Source organism: Achroia grisella, unplaced genomic scaffold, assembly GCF_030625045.1.
Source record: "Achroia grisella isolate CSIRO2021 unplaced genomic scaffold, CSIRO_AGI_Agris_v1 utg900, whole genome shotgun sequence".
Taxonomy (NCBI): domain Eukaryota; kingdom Metazoa; phylum Arthropoda; class Insecta; order Lepidoptera; family Pyralidae; genus Achroia; species Achroia grisella.
The window spans coordinates 3,392,302-3,410,602 of NW_026713059.1; the positions used below are offsets into that span (position 1 = coordinate 3,392,302).

Below are 18,301 nucleotides of genomic sequence, written 5' to 3' on the forward strand. Positions count from 1 at the left end.
TACTGTAGTTAGCAAATATACATAAAAATTAAAAATATGTGTAAGAGATTCTCATAGGTTTACTGTCAACCCCGAAATGTCATTTACTTTGCAGTTGGACTTTTAACACATTTTCTAGTTGTCAAAATTGTCATTGTCAATTTTTTAAGGGCAAATTGCAATGAAATGCAATGTGAAGTAAAATTTCAGTTTCCTTTATTTACAATTTTTCAAAATGTATAAAGGATTTACACGAATATTCACTAACACTGAACGTTTACAAAATTGTGTTTCTCCTTTTCTTAGAAATAACGTTCTGTGTGCCCGTAAAAATGAATTAGGTGGTATAGGTTATATTTTTATGAGAACCAAGAAACATGATCGAGGGAATCCGTCTGCCCTTTTTACTCCAGTACCCGTTAAGCCGAATCCTGATGACATAAATATAGGAGAAGAATTTACAGGCCGTTTGAAGAAGCAGGACTTGCTAAAGATTTTAAACAGATTTTACCAGAAACCGGAGATACGTGTATTGGCATCTGATAACGGATTAGACGACCAGTTGTTACATCAGGCATTTTTGTCCTTTAGAAGACATTGTTTAGAACACGATTTGCCCCCAGATTTACATATAACTATTAGCGATATTTTACAAGGTACAATCGTATTTATAATGCTAAACATTTAAATGCTTACGCTTATTAAGACAGCCTAAAATTTTTTAATTAATTAATTAAATAATTAATTTCTATGGAACTTTTATTGTTGTTTGTCATAGTTTAGTTATAAACTCTAATTTCAGGTGCTGGACATGTTGACGACTTGTTTCCATATTTTCTCCGTCATGCAAGATTAGCATTCCCTCATTTAGATTGTTTGGATGACTTAAAGAAAATATCAGATTTAAGAACACCAGCCAATTGGTGAGTGTGAATGTAGATATAATTTTCTTACAAGAAAATGTAAAATGTTATTTTATATTTTTGTATTTAATTCAATAAAACTCTAGAATAGCATACTTCATTAACTTTTTATTTTAGGTATACTCAGGCTCGTAGTATGAACAGAAAAATTATATTCCATGCAGGGCCTACAAATTCTGGAAAAACATACCATGCTATGGAAAGGTTTTTAACTGCCAAATCAGGAGTTTATTGTGGCCCTTTGAAATTATTAGCAACTGAAATTTATCATAAATCGAATAAAAAGGTAATATTTAAAACTTTTCAAGTATATAATTAGTCCAAGAAGTTCAAAAGCACTGCTTTATATATTCAAATTACATGTAAATTTAACTTAATATTTACTGTTAATGTAGTCCATTAATAATTAATGTAATGAGATGTATATTTGTATATAATGAAAACATTCATTAATAGTTCTATCTCATACATTTTTACTAGTTGTTGTTGTATTACATTTGAATTGTTTATATAGCTTTATTTTTAAAAATTATGACCATAATTATTATTTTAAGAACATTTGAGGAGAGATCACATCAGGGAAACTAATCACTCATCATTTATCTTACTATGTTATTTTATACTAATATGTTGTTTTATACACAATCAATTTGTAATGAATTTTCAGGGTACCCCATGTGATCTAATCACAGGAGAGGAGAGAAGGCATGCATCTCAATATAATATGATTGACAATTTAGAAGATACAAACAATATACATGAGAATGATGAGAATAAATCTTTAATTCAGGATGAATCTGAATTAACACCGTCTAGTCACACTGCCTGTACAGTTGAAATGACATCACTCAATCATATTTGTGAGTAAGAATTCTATAGGAAAATATTTATACTGCAGTAAATCTGCCTTTTTGTTAACTAATATATCTATTAGCATTAAAAATATATTTTGGCCTTTTCATACAATCCATCTTTATATCTAATTTATTATTATGATTTATACCTCTGTTTAGTTATGTAAAGGTAACAAAGAGAGGAAATGTAACAGAAATATACTTAAATGAATGTATTAATGTATGATAATTATTATGGATAATAGAAATGTGTAGCAGTTGTTTTAGAATGTCACATTTTATCATGCTATTATCAGTTTTACATAATGAAACAAATATTTCCTTATTCTTACTACTTACATTACATTGCTTGTTTGAGTAAATGTAATAGGACATATTGTTAACCCTTAGTTCTGTGTATCCTGAAGCAAGATAATGTGAATGATAAATGTTAATATTATTTTTAAAAGGTTATTCATTGTTAGATCAGAGCCGGGATTGATAATTAATCTTCATAACATTTTAGTGTGTAAAATACATAAATAGAAATTCTTTGAATTAAAAGTGTGTGTTAGGTCTTTATATATAGTATAGTAATATATGACAAACTTGCCAATTAGTAAGGACCTTAAGAGTTTATCTGATACTCATCATAAATCTATTAGTCCAACATATTTAATAATCTATATTGTTAATGCATTTTTTACAGATGAGGTTGCTATTATAGATGAAATTCAAATGATTGGTGACAGAGGCAGAGGGTGGGCTTGGACAAGAGCTATATTAGGTAACACTTAAGTCTATCTTATAGGTGTAATTTTTTCTTAATTTATTTGTAATTTAATTTATATCATTAAAACATTACTTAGTTGCAATGCATGTGACTACTCAGCAATAGATAATGATAATGATAACACTGGTAGTAAGAAAACAATTGAGATTTAAAAACAAGTTTTAACTAAAATAATACTTTGTGATATGCATTTCTGTTAAATATACTAATATTCCATGTTTACACCCAACTGTTAATATTTTATTGTTAAAAAATTGCTGGTGGCTTTAAAAGTTGTAAAAAAACGCCTACCTGTTCCTGATTAACTGTGTAATTTAAAATTATATAGAAACATTAACAGAATTTATAAGTTTGATACTGTATACAAAAATAAGACAATTTAGCAATATGTGGGTATTATATTTAAGATTATGAAAATGTTGATACTGGTTATACTGTTATTAGTATTTTCAATTAGGTCTTCAAGCGGAAGAAATTCATTTATGTGGTGAAGCTGGAGCTATAAACCTTGTAGAAGAAATTTGTAACACCACAGGCGTAGAAATGGAGGTAAATCATTCATACAGTTTGACATTATATATTTTAGGTACCTATATAAACAAACATATTTTTTATTCCACATGAATATATAGATATGGTATAATATGTATATTAGTAACTAACAAACTCATTTTCATTTCTATGGTATTAGTAGAATTTGGTCTACGCCACTTTTTTTTGCAACATTTTCATCATATGCATGCTCTGTTTGATTATGTTCTATAGCATATAGCTTTCTTCTTTTTTTTTTCTTCTATACAAATTTTACCTCTTTATAATATAAAAATATGTGTTTTGTACCTTTACCGAATATTTACCAAGGTAAATGTCTTAACCAAGCTAGTAGTAATACAGTCTTCTTATGTAATTAATAATAGTATTTAATAGTATTCATATTATGTTATTGCTTCTATTTCAGGTAAAAACATACAAAAGACTGACGCAACTGAAAGTTGAAGATTCTGCACTTGGTTCCCTAGATAATGTAAAGCCCGGAGATTGTATAGTTTGTTTTAATAAAAATGACATTTACAGTGTAAGTCGAGCTATAGAACAGAGGTCAGTCTTATCTTGAGGCAGGTATCCAATGTTAGAAATGTAATGATATATTTTGGGCAGTGTTTCAATATACGGAATGACTTTTTTACCATCGGGAGAAAATTCTAGTACTGAAACTACACATAATTAAACTATAATTATAATCTAATAATCGTCGTTTCACTATATGTAGTAGTAGTTATGTAATACTAAATGATTTGAATTTTCTCTAAAAATACAGTAAATAGTTCCACTTTCCATGTTGTGTATAACGCGTATGTATCTTCCAATATCGCTCTATACACAAATGAATTTGTTATCGCAAGTATGGCGATTGTGGCTTTAAAACATACGGAAAATTATTACATATTTTTTGTTAATTGGTAATAAAATGTCATAGCATTTTTTAATAAAACTAATTCTGAGAATTGTATATGAAATAGTTATTCATCATTGTACCTATCTTTGAATTAAAAAAAAATAAAGAAAAAAGTTTCATTCATATAAATCTATTGAATTTAATTTATTGCGCCCTGTATTTTTTGCACAGTATACAAAGTCTTTCCGTGTAAGGATATTTGGTCTACATAAATTTCTTGCCTCATTGTATATTATGAATTGTCTAACACAATGAATATAAACAAATGACCTGCCGATAAAGAATTTAGTAAAGCTTTTGTACCGTTCTAAAAACCAAGCAATTTGTTCTTACAATACCATTTTATATAGATGCACTTCCCAATGAAGATAATTGTTTTAGGGGTCACGAAGTAGCTGTTATATATGGTAGTTTACCGCCTGGAACTAAATTAGCACAGGCCAATAAGTTTAATGACCCTGAAAGTTCCTGCAAAGTGATGGTTGCTACAGATGCCATTGGTCTTGGTATTAATTTGTAAGTAAAAAATCTATTTATTAGAATAAAAATAGTCTTTTTCATTTCATTAACTTTAAAATAAGCATCTTTCAATAATTTGTTTTTATTAACCACTCATTTGAAATGGATTAATTCAAGTTTAGAAGAGCTAGAAATTTGCCTATCGCTGTTTTAAACAAATTTTTCAACTTTATTGTGTACTATCTGTTATTTCTGATTTTGTCTGCTCTTTATTAAAAATAAGTAATAGCCTATGTCCGTCCTTATTATTCAATGTATCTTTATGTCTAATTTAATTAAGATCCGTTCAATCCTGTATATTCTCATCTTATATACGGAAATGTCATCACTTAACTCTATTTATCAGGTATAAATTACCTGCACACACACACACTGATCAACGTCAACCCTTAGGGGTGAAGGTTGGGATCTAGGGGCGAACCCCTTGCCCCGATATCATCTTTGGAGGCAATAACCCTGGGCCGCTGGATTTAAACCTCCTAGGGCGGGATACTTAAAAAAATTAACAGTAATAAAATTAAAATACTTTAACCTAACTTAAGAAGTACTGTTAGACTTGGGTATACTTTTTTAGTTTTTGCCATCTCATTACTTCTAATGGTCTACCAGATGATGCTGTGTGAATCAAGTTCAATTATTATCTTAATTATTTAAAATTACAATTACAGGAGCATCCGCAGAGTAATTTTCTACTCATTGATTAAACCTATAGTTAATGAGGATGGTGACAAAGAAATGGATGTCATTAGTATATCGCAAGCTTTACAAATTGCAGGTAATTGAATAGTTTTAGAAAAAGCAGCATAATATGTTTTTTATTCAAAGTATAAATACGGAATAAGAACCCACCTGCCCTAATGGTATATGCTCGCGGGGCATCAGTGAAGAATTGGACAATGAAAACCTGTTGGACATGGTAATATTACTCACAATGTGGTTATACCAATCCCAGAAAGAATGTATCAATTTGTAACAGGCCTCTTATTCTATATTCTTGCGCATTTTCTATAGATCTTTGTCTATTATGTCTATTATCTGTTAGTTGTTTGCATACAACTTAATAAAAACAGCTTATCCGATTTCTGTGCGACTTTATAATATAATAACCCAGAACAATTCGCACAGCGCCATCTAGCCCTAATATAAGTAGAGCTTGTGTTATGGCTATTAGACAATTGATGGAAAAACTTCAATATTTTCTTTTTGTAAATACGCACTTAATATACATAGAAAACACCCAGATCATACTCATCTGAATACAAATGTTTGCATCGTCCGAGTAATTGAACTCGCGACCAGCTAAAGTAAAGAGATTACTAATATATTGGTTATAAGCTTCTCTTCTTAAATTTTGTTTTGTTTTATCAGTTTATAGAGGAAAAAGACAAATGAAATCGTTAACTCATCTAGTATTCAATATATTGAACAGGTCGAGCGGGCCGATACGGCAGCGCTTGGGAGACTGGCTATGTTACAACCTTTAAATCTGAAGATCTGGCAACCCTCAAGACATTGCTGTCAAAATCACCTGACCCTGTGTTACAAGCTGGTTTGCATCCCACAGCAGAACAAATGGAGTTGTATGCATACCATTTGCCACACGCTAGTCTTAGTAGCCTTATGGTAAGTGTGACATATAATAAACATTTGGCAAAAAAAGAAATGTGATTAATATATTATACCCACAAACGTAGTTTTGCTACATAAAATTAAATCGCTATTAAAAAATAGTGGTTGATGGTAGAAGGGTGAAAACATAGGGTTGTATGTATTTTCTAATGCCACATAAGAAAAAAGAAAGTAAAATTTTTTCGAAAAAGTGAAAAACATATTTTGAGGTGAGGCCTCCTCAGGGGAAAACTTAGGGGTATAAAAAATAGTTATTAACCTATTCTCAGACCTGAGTATACATATAAAATTTCATAAAACTCGGAGGAATATAAACACGAAACCTGTGACACGATGATTTTCCTCGGTTGTTGTCACGTATATAAGTAACGGTTACTATTTACAATCAGGCGGACCGCTTATTTGTTTGACACTCCAATTTCATAGAAAAGAACTTTACAAATAATTATAAGCAAAATTTTAAATATATTATTAGTTTCGATTTTTTTTTAATTAAAAGATTGACATACTGTTTAAATGTAATACTTCTGGATGATTTATACGAGAACATAGCTATATCTGGGTATGTATGCCTAGGTGGTTTAACGGTGTAGCACACCGCCTTATTTTCGATGGTCGCGAGTTTGATTCCTCGCACGGCACAAACTTTTGTATACATGAGTATGATTGTTTGTATTGAGTTTCTATGTGTAATATGTATGTATTAACGAAATATAAAACATGTATTTGTATCATTTGTCTAGTGCCCATAACACATGCTTTAACTAGTTTAACTTGGGTCTAGATGGCGCTGTGTGAATTGTCCTGAGATTATTGTTATTATTATATTTCAATTAGTCGTCATAACTATCGTCGACAAGAGACATCGTAATTTTATTTAAATTTCTACATAAAATTTCACTACTCTCAAAGTAAACGACAATTAGCCATAAGACAAACAAGAGCCTGATAAAGCCCATTTTATTTCAGGATATATTTGTTCACTTATGCACAGTGGATGACTCGCTATACTTCATGTGTAATACCGAAGCATTCAAATTTCTGGCCGAGATGATTCAGCACGTGCCGTTGCCGTTGCGGGCCCGTTACGTATTCTGTTGCGCACCCATCAATAACAAGCTGCCGTTCGTTTGCGCGACCTTCCTTAAGGCAAGTTCAGAAATTCTTTGCATGTAGAAATCAAATGAAATCACATCAAAATACCTTTATTCATGTAGGTCTATTACAGACTTATGATATGAAAGAGTAACGAACATCTTTCCATCCATCCATACTTTGGCGTTTATAATATTAGTAAAATTCTGTACTGAACAATCAACAATTATTTTTGTCTTATTTCTATAGATGGTGCGACAGTACAGTCGTAACGAGCCAATCACTAAGAATTGGATAAGTAACGCGGTGGAGTGGCCGATGCCTGCGCCGAAGACTATCATGGATCTGGTACATCTCGAGTCAGTGTTCGACGTGCTCGAGTTGTATTTGTGGTTGAGGTAATTGTTATATGTGTCTTATTTTATTCATGTTGCATGATTATTATTATCTATAAGATTATAAATTTTGTAAAATTTACTCTTAAATTTAATCATGTAAAGTGTATTTTCTAAAATAATTAAATTTTGTGTTAATTTGATTTATAAGGTGTGATATGGTTTAAATCATAAGAGAAAAGCTTGAAAAAACATTGACATGAACAATAAGCATAAATATATAATATATGACGACGAAATTAGTACAGAGATATTAAATAACTTTTTAATGACGTGTTGTAATTTAATAATAATATCTAAGTAGAAGTCACAGAACGCCATCTTGTGTTATTGATACAACTGATATAAATACATAGATATTTTTTTTTGTAAATACATATATACATAATATATATAGAAAACACCCAGATGAAAACATTCATGTGTATACAAATGTTTGTACCATGCGAGTAATCGTATCAGCGAAGTAAAGCGGTGTGCTAAACGGCTAGACCAACGTGGCCGTCAATATGATTTGAAAGTAGTTATTTTTTTAAAACTTTAGTAACGAATTCTATTGTAGAAACTCGGTGATACTCAGTCATTTAACATATTGTTTTAATTTTTGCAGTTACCGGTTTTCGGATATGTTCCCGGATATAAAGTTGGTGCGCGATATGGAGACTGAATTAGATGCTATCATTCAACAAGGAATATTCCAAATAACCAGGTAATTATTTTTATATTTTTTTAAAAAGTATTACAAATGAGTATTGAGAAGGAAGCAGCACTCCTTTTTTAGGTTATGTAATACACACAACCTAGAAAAAGGAGTGCTGCTTCCTTCCTCTGCCAGACAAGTAATCTTCGGTAATATAAGATTTTATGTATTTTCATTCTGTTTTTCTCTTATAGGAATTGGTGCCGCTCAATAATTATACATATATCCTATATTGTATCGAAAATTAACGATTTACTTACAATATATTGTAGTTTTATATACTTATTTTTTGTTATAATTTCTGTACATATTCGTCAAGTAGTGTCAATACTATAGGCAAGCTGCGATGAGCCATATAATCTTTTTTCTCTTTCTTGCTACACTACTGCTACTACTCTATTCTTATCCTTTAGTCATATTAATTTGTTGTTCTGGGTTATTAAATTATTTAATTAAATAGCATTACGCATTACTAGACGTCTATGCTAATATTATAAAGCTGAAAAGTTTGTTTTTTTTAAACGCACTATTCTCAGACTAGCGGTGCGAATTGAAATATTATTTTAATGTTGCATAGCTCATTCATCGAAAAAGGCTACCTATATGTTAAACGTTAAAGGCTAAAGGCTATATATAGTGCATTTAAAGCCGTTACCAATAGGAGCATATCATCAACGAAAAACAAAGGCGAAGTTCCCGTGGGGTAGCATTTATTTATATATGGATAGAAATATAATAGTTTTTGTTTCTTTCACAGGTTATTGCGTAATTCAGAACAAGCATTCCGAGAAGATCCCGATACTGCAGAGTCAAGTGTGAATAAGAAGACTCTAAAATATATGCAGACCAGAGGTGATGACTCTAAGGGCAAATTGTCCGAAATGCTCGTTGCCAGGGTATGTAATAATAATAATGAATAAAAATAATAATAAATATGTAATAGTAGTAATGCATACCTGTTTAACTGCATTAACTGTATAATGAAATGATCTAGTTTGTTTTTTGTTACACATAACATTGTTATATTTTATATTGTAAAATTTAATGTAACTGATAATGTCACTCTGCTCACACGTATTGAAAAATTTATGAAGTATCTATTATTGGCTTACATAGTATAAAACAAAGTCGCTGTCGCTGTTTGTTCCTATGTATGTTTAAATCTTTAAAACTACGCAACGGATTTTGAAGCGAGTTTTTTAAAATAGATAGAGTGATCTTAGAGGGAGGTTTATATATATAATACGTACCCCCGGGCGAAACCGGGGCGAGTAGCTAGTTATTAATAATGTAATACTAAATAAGCTGTATAATTTCTAGAAAAAATAGAAAATAGATATTTCACACAGCGTCATCTAGTATTGAACTCAGCAGTGCTTAAATATGTTTTAAAAGGCCTTATTGTTAGCAAACCATTTCAATTTGACTTCGCGGTTTCCCCTAGAAACCAACTTGGTTACTATATTGAATTCGCCACAATGGCCTAACAGACTTGACTTCATGATCATTTTATAATCTGACACTGTGTACCATTAGCGCAGGAGGATGCATTATTCCATTAACAACTAAAAAATGTCTTTGATTATTCCATTTGGGGTTGTTGGGCAGATTATTTGCCATTTTTTTTATATTGATACCTCTTTTTGTATATGTTACTTTGACTTGTTTGTGACTCTTGGTTATTAGACTTTTAATATATAGTTGTTGCATTCCCGCTCCAGGCCACAGGAATAACTATCGTTTTACTACAATAAGAAATTAATTTTATTACTATAAATAACATGGAATAATTTACAACTATAGCTCATATCATGAATAGTCAAACATTTTGTTAAAATTAAAATATTTGTCTCCAGGGCTTAATAACACCACAAATGTTGAAGAAATTACAACAAGAACTGTCCACGGACACAAAAGCAGACAGAAGTAAAAAGAAAATCAATAGAAATAGAAGGAAATGATATAAATAGTGTAAATTATGTTGTATAGTTATAATTATGAAAGATGTATGAATGTGAAATAAATTGTCTCAACTCGTTATAAAGAGCGTTTAATTCAGATATTAGTATAAAACGGAACAACAGATACAATATGTATTAGTGTGTCGCCCAGACTTTAACAATAAAAAAAGAGTACATATGCGTGTTTGTCAAACAAAAGGTAGTGTATGTAATTATTTTTATTGATGTAATGTATAATTAAAAAAAAATAGTAATCTACACCTCTATACAAACTATAAGTGTGCGATATTTTATCTGTCACATCGTAATGTGACCACAGAGCTATTCATGTGTATAGGCGACGGTTACCGCGTCATCAGATCGACAGCTTGTTTGCTATACAGTTATAAAAATATTCGCTAGTAGTTGCGCTAACCACTTATATACTACTAAAATTGTCAGACGAAATTACTCAGACGGCTTTTCTACAATATAGAAAGCAACAATTTTACAATATATTATTATGTTACAATGAATCTGAATTAGAATATTTAAATATAGATTTTGGTGCTTATCAATATAATAAAGTACCTATGATAATTACTTTTCGAACAAAAAATGTTTTATCAGTCTTGACCTTTTTATGATTATTATTACGTTATAATGAGAATAGTACCATTTGGAACTGCTTACGTACAGATCAAAGGTCATCAAATTGCCGGTCATATAATAGTTACAATATTTCCTAACCATTTTAGGCTAAGAACAGACGAAACAATTTTTAGTTGTCTATTTACTCCTTGATACTTAGGTTGAATTCACATTAACACAGAGACAATTAGAACCAACAGCAAAGTTTTTCTAAGGTCTTTAATTGGGTCTGAAAATGTATCTTCCTACTAATAATATAAAGCGGAAAAATGATTTATGTCCGTTTGTTTTCTAGCGCTTATATATACATGACTCTGGACAAATACTTAGGTATATCTAAAAGTCTATAATTCACCTAGACATGGATACATTATTAGCGTAATAAGCTAAAAATCTAGAGTAAAATGCTTATATTTCCAATTCTAACCTCAAGGTCCAAATCCTTAAAAATGCATACGTAACATTGCAGATTTTATCTACAAAGTAGTTTTGGAACTGGAAGTAATGTGGTTCAGGTCTCCTGCTAAACGTGGTTAAACGGTCTTCGAAGGTGAAACTTGGGCAATGCACGTAAGCGTAACTAGGTATAAAAGAAAAGATTACATAAAAGTTATTTTTTATTTTTCATGATCGCTATCTATAGTCAATATTTGTTACAAGTTTAATTGTTAACCAATTACTTGACGCCGGAACTTGTGGGTACTTATCTAAACGAGCTTATGTATCTATCTATAGTAACAAACGTTAATTCATTTAGATTATTTACATTCAATTGTACTAATAATAGATACAACAACACTTTTGTTAAATATTGTCCGAAAATTATTCCAAAACTGTAATGTTTAGACACAAAATCAGGAGGAATATTTATCAACTGACTGACTAACAATAAGCGATCGCAACTAGGTACTGCATTTCTACATTGCTACTGATTTAAGTGATTCGTATTGTTTTATTCAACCCTGATAGTTTTTTTATATACAAAAAATATTGAATATTTTTATCATTCGTAAAAAAATACACACATAATAATAATAACAATAATCCCAAGACCATTCACAAAGCGCAATCTAGTCTCAAGATAAACAGAACTTGTCTTATGGGTACTAGACCACTGAAAATATTTAGATACATTTTTGTTTGTAAATATATAACTAGATAGAAAACGCCGAGACCAATACATACAATCATACACCCAAATACAAATGTTTGTACTGTGACAGGAATAGCGACCGCTATACCATACAGGCCATAAATAATAACATGTTGTTTTATTAGATATGGAACACATTAAGTGCAATTATACTATTTATTTTGTAGTTTGATAGGTAAGCATGTCTCGTTCTTATCGAGAACCCACCGTAAAATAAGGACCTATTGACACTGCTGTTATCGCCGTTATTAGAGGGTAGTTTGTTGCGGCCGGCAGTGTTATACTGGTGTCACCGGTCCACTGTAAGATAATAAATACAATGTATTACCGAAATTTGATTGCATTTACATTAATACATATATTATGTGATAACACATTAAATGTTTACGGTACGTGCTTTTTATTTTGGTTTGTACAGTTATTGTGAATAAGTAAATAAGGATTTTAATTTTTAACATCTTTAAAGCATACAGGGTATTCGATGTGGATGGTGTAGAAACTATACTTGCATTAGAAAACGAGAAGGTTAATATTGAATGCAAGACCAATGTGCCCATATCGTATTGTGGATTTGTGCATCCTAGTGGTACAAGATATTCGTAAGTAGCCTTTTTTTAGCATAATAAACGCCTGGTTAATAGGTATTAGGTTTTTTTATTGTGATTCAGTTTCTTCTTTGTAACGGATGAATTGATATAAAATCAAGTTAGTTAGCTTATCATAATAAATTTAGCAGGTATTATGAATTAAAGAGGAACTATTCGGAATTCGACTTCAGAGTTCATTGATAGTAATGGGGTCAATTATATATAAAACTAATAATAAATTGACCTACCAAAAAATAATTTCTTATTCCTATGATATATCTTATTATCTCACATCTATCGTCTTATTGCAAAGTATACTAGCTTCCCCAGCCCGGATGCTTCGGATTACTTTGTAATAAAATGTTTGTAGGTGGCTCTGATACAGCTCGACCGATTTTGATATTTTTTTGTAAGTAGATTCATAGGTTATTCACTATTAAATCTTACAGGTGGTACAGTTCTAGAAATATTTTTATATCTATTTAGTCGGTTTTGAAAAGGCTCTGCTAGTAAAATATTCATTATTTTTAGCTTTAAAGGCGCTGAACTTCAATTGGGACGTTGCTCAACTAAAATAAGTGTAACTAATAAAGATATTGGCGAATGGAAATGTCATATAGGCAAAACAGCCATTGGCGTGGAAATGACGAAGAAGATATTAGTAAGAATAGTGAACCGAGTGGCCGCCATAAAGCAAAATATAACAGTGTTCCACGGAAGAGAAGTAACCTTGCAATGTGCTACAACTGAGGGAATGAGATCATTGGTATATTGCCGCTTCGAGCCTCCGAATGGGGTTGCCTTCAGTATTAATTCAGCTGTTAATATTTCTAAGTACGTACGTATTTATTCTTCAATTCTTCTCTCTGTTGAATTTTTTTACTTATTTTAGTCGACTGGAAAAATAGAGGATTTTACTGCTTACCTATATTCGGTAAATATTGTAGTTTCATGTATAATGCATAAAATAGATGGATTTGTACCAAACAGTAGGAAGTAGATAAATACTTTTAAAATGATACTGTTTATAGTGTTATTCTTTTGTAACTGAATTGTATACATATTATAGATATGTACTTTCTATATTTTATCCCATTCCGATATACATAGAGCATTGCTTAGGTATTACATTTATTTATGATAATACAAACATTCTCAAGTACCTAGGTATGTTCAGTATCCTAGTAACTTTTTAAATAGATGATATATGAAAAATTGTTTATTATATGTATATATACTTTAACATTTTTTATTTAATTATTTTCAGTGCAATTCTGGGTAAATATTACTATCCACTAAACAGAAGTATCGACCGTGGAGACTGCGCAGTAACTATACGAAAAGTGAAGTATGAGGATGTGGGTCCGTGGACCTGTGGAGCCGGGCTTGACGATGGCAAAGAGTACATTGACACCATCACGCTCGAGGTGAAAGGTATTTACGTTTTACTGACCAACAAAATATGGTACAGACATTCTCGTACATAATGCTATGAACATTTTATAGGAATAACATTGTTTTGACGGATTTAAAAGATGAACATTTTCTATTTAAACTGCGCATTTTCGGGATCTAATTAGTATGTAAAGATCGAAATATATTTTCATTTTGTTTTTTGATGAAAGTTGTTTATACGACTTTAATGATAAACGGCGATTCCTTAATATATAAAATCGCTTAAACATTATATATATCACAAAGTTCATAATAAAATTTAGAAGTAAAATTTTAAGTCTGTTTTTCAATAAACCAACCTTCACTTTTATTTATTGTCAGAGTATTATATCTGCTATACTTTGTTCTCGATACTGTCACTTCATTGATCAGTATTCCAAAATTTAACCTGCACTACACTTCTAATAGCGAACATACAAACAAACGCGCCGTTGGATTTTGTTAATTAATATAGTACAGTAAGCATGTTTAGTACTAATATTGGTTATGGAATATTTTGTGTAAAACGTATATTGAACCATAAATCTTCCTAGGACTGTATACACTGTCAACAGCATCGGTGACTGGCATCGTATTTGGAGCTGTAGTGATCGCCGTGATTCTCTGCTTGCTTGGAATCCTCGCGTGGAAGAAGAGGAGGTTCTTGGGCAGCCCTCCCCGCGAAGAGTCGATTGAGGTGCAGGAGATTGGCTCGAGACGGGTGTCCCCGCAGAGAACACCGCAACGGTCTCCGCAGTCGGTACAGAGATTACCTCGTGTTACTGTCCAGTCACCTTCTGAGCCTGCGTCGTCACCGTCACAGGATTAAAAAGTATTCAAATACCTGAAGTATAGTGTAAATACAACCACAGTATATGAACCCACTGAATAATTGACTTATTGAATGTTGTGTGGTTTTTTAATTAATGTATGTATATTATTATGTTTTAATTTAGATAAATGGAGCTTATAAATCAGTACAATACTATTTTTATTGTTATTATTATAATAGAATAACCATTTTTAAAATACATTTCAGTGAGTCTATTAATGATTAATAAAAAATACAAACATTTATATAAAAAATTGTATTTACATAATAATGAAGAGAATTCCTAGTTATTACAAATTCAGTTACCACCTTCTTTATTAAAATTAAAACATCTTACAAAGTCATTTTAATTATTTCAGTTTGAAGAAAAATATGAACACTTCAATAGATTAATACAGGTTTATTATAACTTTCACTTTTTAAATATAAATAGTAAAATAGTTCAGAGAAAAGAATAAAAGAGGACAAATACTATAAGAATAGGATTTTTCAGTATTTGACTTTATTGAATAAGGCAATTATTTAATTAAAATTAAGTCTAATGGCATGTGTTTACGTTTGCTTTATAATAATACTATTTTAATTATTAAATCAATAGCTCGGATGATTCAGCATCAGAGCCAACCTTTCCATATTGACTGCATACACAGAATGACATGCTATTGTATTCTTATGGGTTAGTAATGTATTATATAATTCATCTATAGTTAACCTATCATCATTAGGTTCTGTGTTTGGTACGCTGAAACAAAAAATACCAATCATTAATATACTTTTTACCACCCATTAGATAATTGAAAATTTTGGTCAGAGCTGACGATGAATGTATTCATTTCTTAACTTAGAGATATTACTTACTTGCTATGTTGTAATACAAACGTGCAACATTGCAGTACTACCCAGACAATGAGTTGGGTTTTGGTATTGGAAAGGGTAGAAGGATTTGTTTCTGAAATTTAACCTAACTTCACATTTGGGCTAAAATATATATAGGTATATTCTTTAGTAGAAGTGATGATATAATAAAAATAAGATGACGAAGAAAGCTTGGTTGCCTAATATACAAATTAGAAAGAAAAAAATCAGAACATAAATAAAATAAAGTACTTACCTGCAAGCAATTTCAAAGGCAGCTGATTGTTCTACTTCATCTATTGTAGGGGGACATCTTGGTCCCAGTGCATCAGCACCATCATCAACATTCACTCGCCCTTCAAACTGGGGATCATACAACTTTGAAGAATTACGTAGCCACATATTTGGCATATCACAACCAATATCGTACATAAAATGTCTATGACGTATCTTGTAGCCTTTCCGTTGTGATACAACAGCACTTATGACATTTTTAAGAAAGTTTTGAACAGCAACAACAATAATATCTGCTGCTTCGTCATCAGCTCCTTCAAGACCTAGTTCCCATGCTGCAAGCATGAAACGGCCAACTACGAGGGCATGGTCTGGTAAGAATACCTCCTGTAAACGAAAATGAAATAATTATTTAACTAAAAAGTTTTAACAGTTGATCAAGTAAAAGAAGTATGTGTGGATTAATGAAGACATATTGGCACTTAATTATTTCTGTTTATGCCATAAGAGAATTTGTGGGAAAATGATCATACAGAAACTTAATTTTAAATAATTTAAATTGATTCAAAAGTAGAGGCCTATGACAATGTACATAATAAATGTAGTATAGTCACTTTATAATCATAGATTCATAGTAACTCAATGCCAGACTGTATAGCATATAGAATTATAGTTTATTGCTCGATACAATATGTATACTCAAACACACTAAAACAATGACAAAATTTAGTAACAATCAGCTAGAAAATATGTGGAGAATATTCCTGACTATAATGGCAGAAATATTACCATGTATGACAAAATAGACAAGATAGTTCAAACGAAAAATATTCAATGTACAAACTATCCATCCTTAAATGTTACACAGTGTAATATAACATGCAATGTATACTTAATACAATAGACTAAATGCTAGTATACATTACAATAGATATTTATATGCGTACCTGTGAAGCATATTTAACACCATCACTGCCAGCACCAGGAGGAGAATTAGGCGGTAAGTACTCCAATAAATCAGCTTGTTCAAAGTTAGTTTTCTCAGATGTTCTAGAACTTCTTTTATGCCTTCTGCTATTTCTATTATGTGAGCTCGCTTTTTCTTGAGCTATCGTTAGAGAAGCTTCGGCTAATCCCTCGACTTTGTTCAAAAGAGCGAGTAAAAACTCATTGTGGTAATGCACTTGATCTGAACTCAGCATCGCACGGGCTTCGGAATCAAACTCTTCTTTCGTGAGTTTCATTCGAAACCACTGCTTCATATTGTTGAAATATTTCGATGAAGTTTCACCTAATGCTTCGTTGAGCTTTCTTCTGACGACATTCAGTGTATCCGACGACATTTCTTTAAGTAATTTTACTTTTACTCTAAACGACAAAATCTAAATATCGCACAGCACTTGAGAAAAGTAATAATTGATTTTATTTGTCGTTGTTTATTTGCTTCTTTTATTCGTAATATTTGTACACTAATATTTGTGTGTATAATGGTGATTTTTTAACATTGTCAACTTAAGAAAAGCCTGCGTGCCCGCGTGGTATTATTTATTATTTGCTGTGTTATACTGATTGTAATAAAATATTATGTACCTATTTTGACATATTACTAACAATTCAAGTAATTTGACATATTAATTGATGTATTGTCAACGAAATGTCAATATATCAATCAAAATGTCAAATATTGACCGTGTCATCTACTTTTTTAAGTGTGGGTTCAATAACATGAAATTAAACTTGGAGGAATAAAAATATTGTTAATGATATAAAATACCAAAAAAAAGTTAAATCACAAAATATAATGTATATACAAAAAAATATAGTAAAAACAAAGGTTGTCCCGATATCTCAAACTTCCCCCCTTAGGGATTGCGAATGACCTGTGTCATGTCACTAACATGTTTTTTTTATTGTTAACTAGCTACTCGCCCCGGCTTCGCACGGGTGTACATGTATTATTATATAGTAAGGAAGGAAGGAGGAAGGTTTATATATGTATATAAACCTTCCTTTTAAATCACACTATCTATTAAAAAACCGATTCATAATCCGTTGCGTAGTTTTAAAGATTTAAGCATACATAGGGACAGATAGCGACAGCAGTTTTTTTTTACCATGTAATGATGATGATGATGATAATTTAGATGCTTCTTCCCTTAATATTTTCAAATATTAAGGGAAGAAGCTTAAACATTCATATAACATTGCCCCTAATATATGTGCTGTTTATAAGCTATTAGATACGATTATTGAGTGATGTCGTAAAACCATGAAGGGTAGATGTTTTGTTCAA

General features: G+C 31.0%; 2 protein-coding genes across 2 annotated transcripts; one reads left to right on the plus strand and one right to left on the minus strand.

The window, feature by feature from the left end:
- The first annotated feature begins 143 nt into the window (after positions 1 to 143).
- LOC131853419 (ATP-dependent RNA helicase SUV3 homolog, mitochondrial) lies at positions 144 to 15,059 on the plus strand. The gene is given in 19 exon segments (XM_059204302.1): positions 144 to 635; positions 782 to 902; positions 1,020 to 1,188; positions 1,570 to 1,762; positions 2,445 to 2,522; positions 2,986 to 3,077; positions 3,487 to 3,626; positions 4,366 to 4,500; positions 5,172 to 5,278; positions 5,933 to 6,126; positions 7,102 to 7,281; positions 7,477 to 7,625; positions 8,233 to 8,331; positions 9,080 to 9,218; positions 10,179 to 10,302; positions 12,533 to 12,665; positions 13,185 to 13,487; positions 13,921 to 14,087; positions 14,642 to 15,059. Coding segments are annotated over 19 exon segments (3,219 nt in total). The 5' UTR covers positions 144 to 214; the 3' UTR covers positions 14,917 to 15,059.
- A 134-nt stretch (positions 15,060 to 15,193) lies between these two features.
- LOC131853409 (transcriptional adapter 1-like) lies at positions 15,194 to 17,470 on the minus strand. Its single transcript, XM_059204290.1, has 3 exons — positions 16,956 to 17,470; positions 16,031 to 16,395; positions 15,194 to 15,661 (listed from the first exon to the last, which is right to left on the minus strand). The coding sequence occupies exons 1-3, from the start codon at positions 17,349 to 17,351 to the stop codon at positions 15,511 to 15,513; spliced, it is 912 nt and encodes a 303-aa protein (XP_059060273.1). The 5' UTR covers positions 17,352 to 17,470; the 3' UTR covers positions 15,194 to 15,510.
- Between the last annotated feature and the right edge of the window lie 831 nt (positions 17,471 to 18,301).

Coding starts and splice junctions, on each gene's coding strand:
- LOC131853409 (XM_059204290.1), bottom strand. CDS start 17,351: ATGTCGTCGGATACACTGAATGTCGTCAGAAGAAAGCTCAACGAAGCA. Junction 16,396..16,955: donor GTGTTAAATATGCTTCACAG/GTACGCATATAA, acceptor TTTCGTTTACAG/GAGGTATTCTTACCAGACCA. Junction 15,662..16,030: donor GCCTTTGAAATTGCTTGCAG/GTAAGTACTTTA, acceptor TTTTTGTTTCAG/CGTACCAAACACAGAACCTA.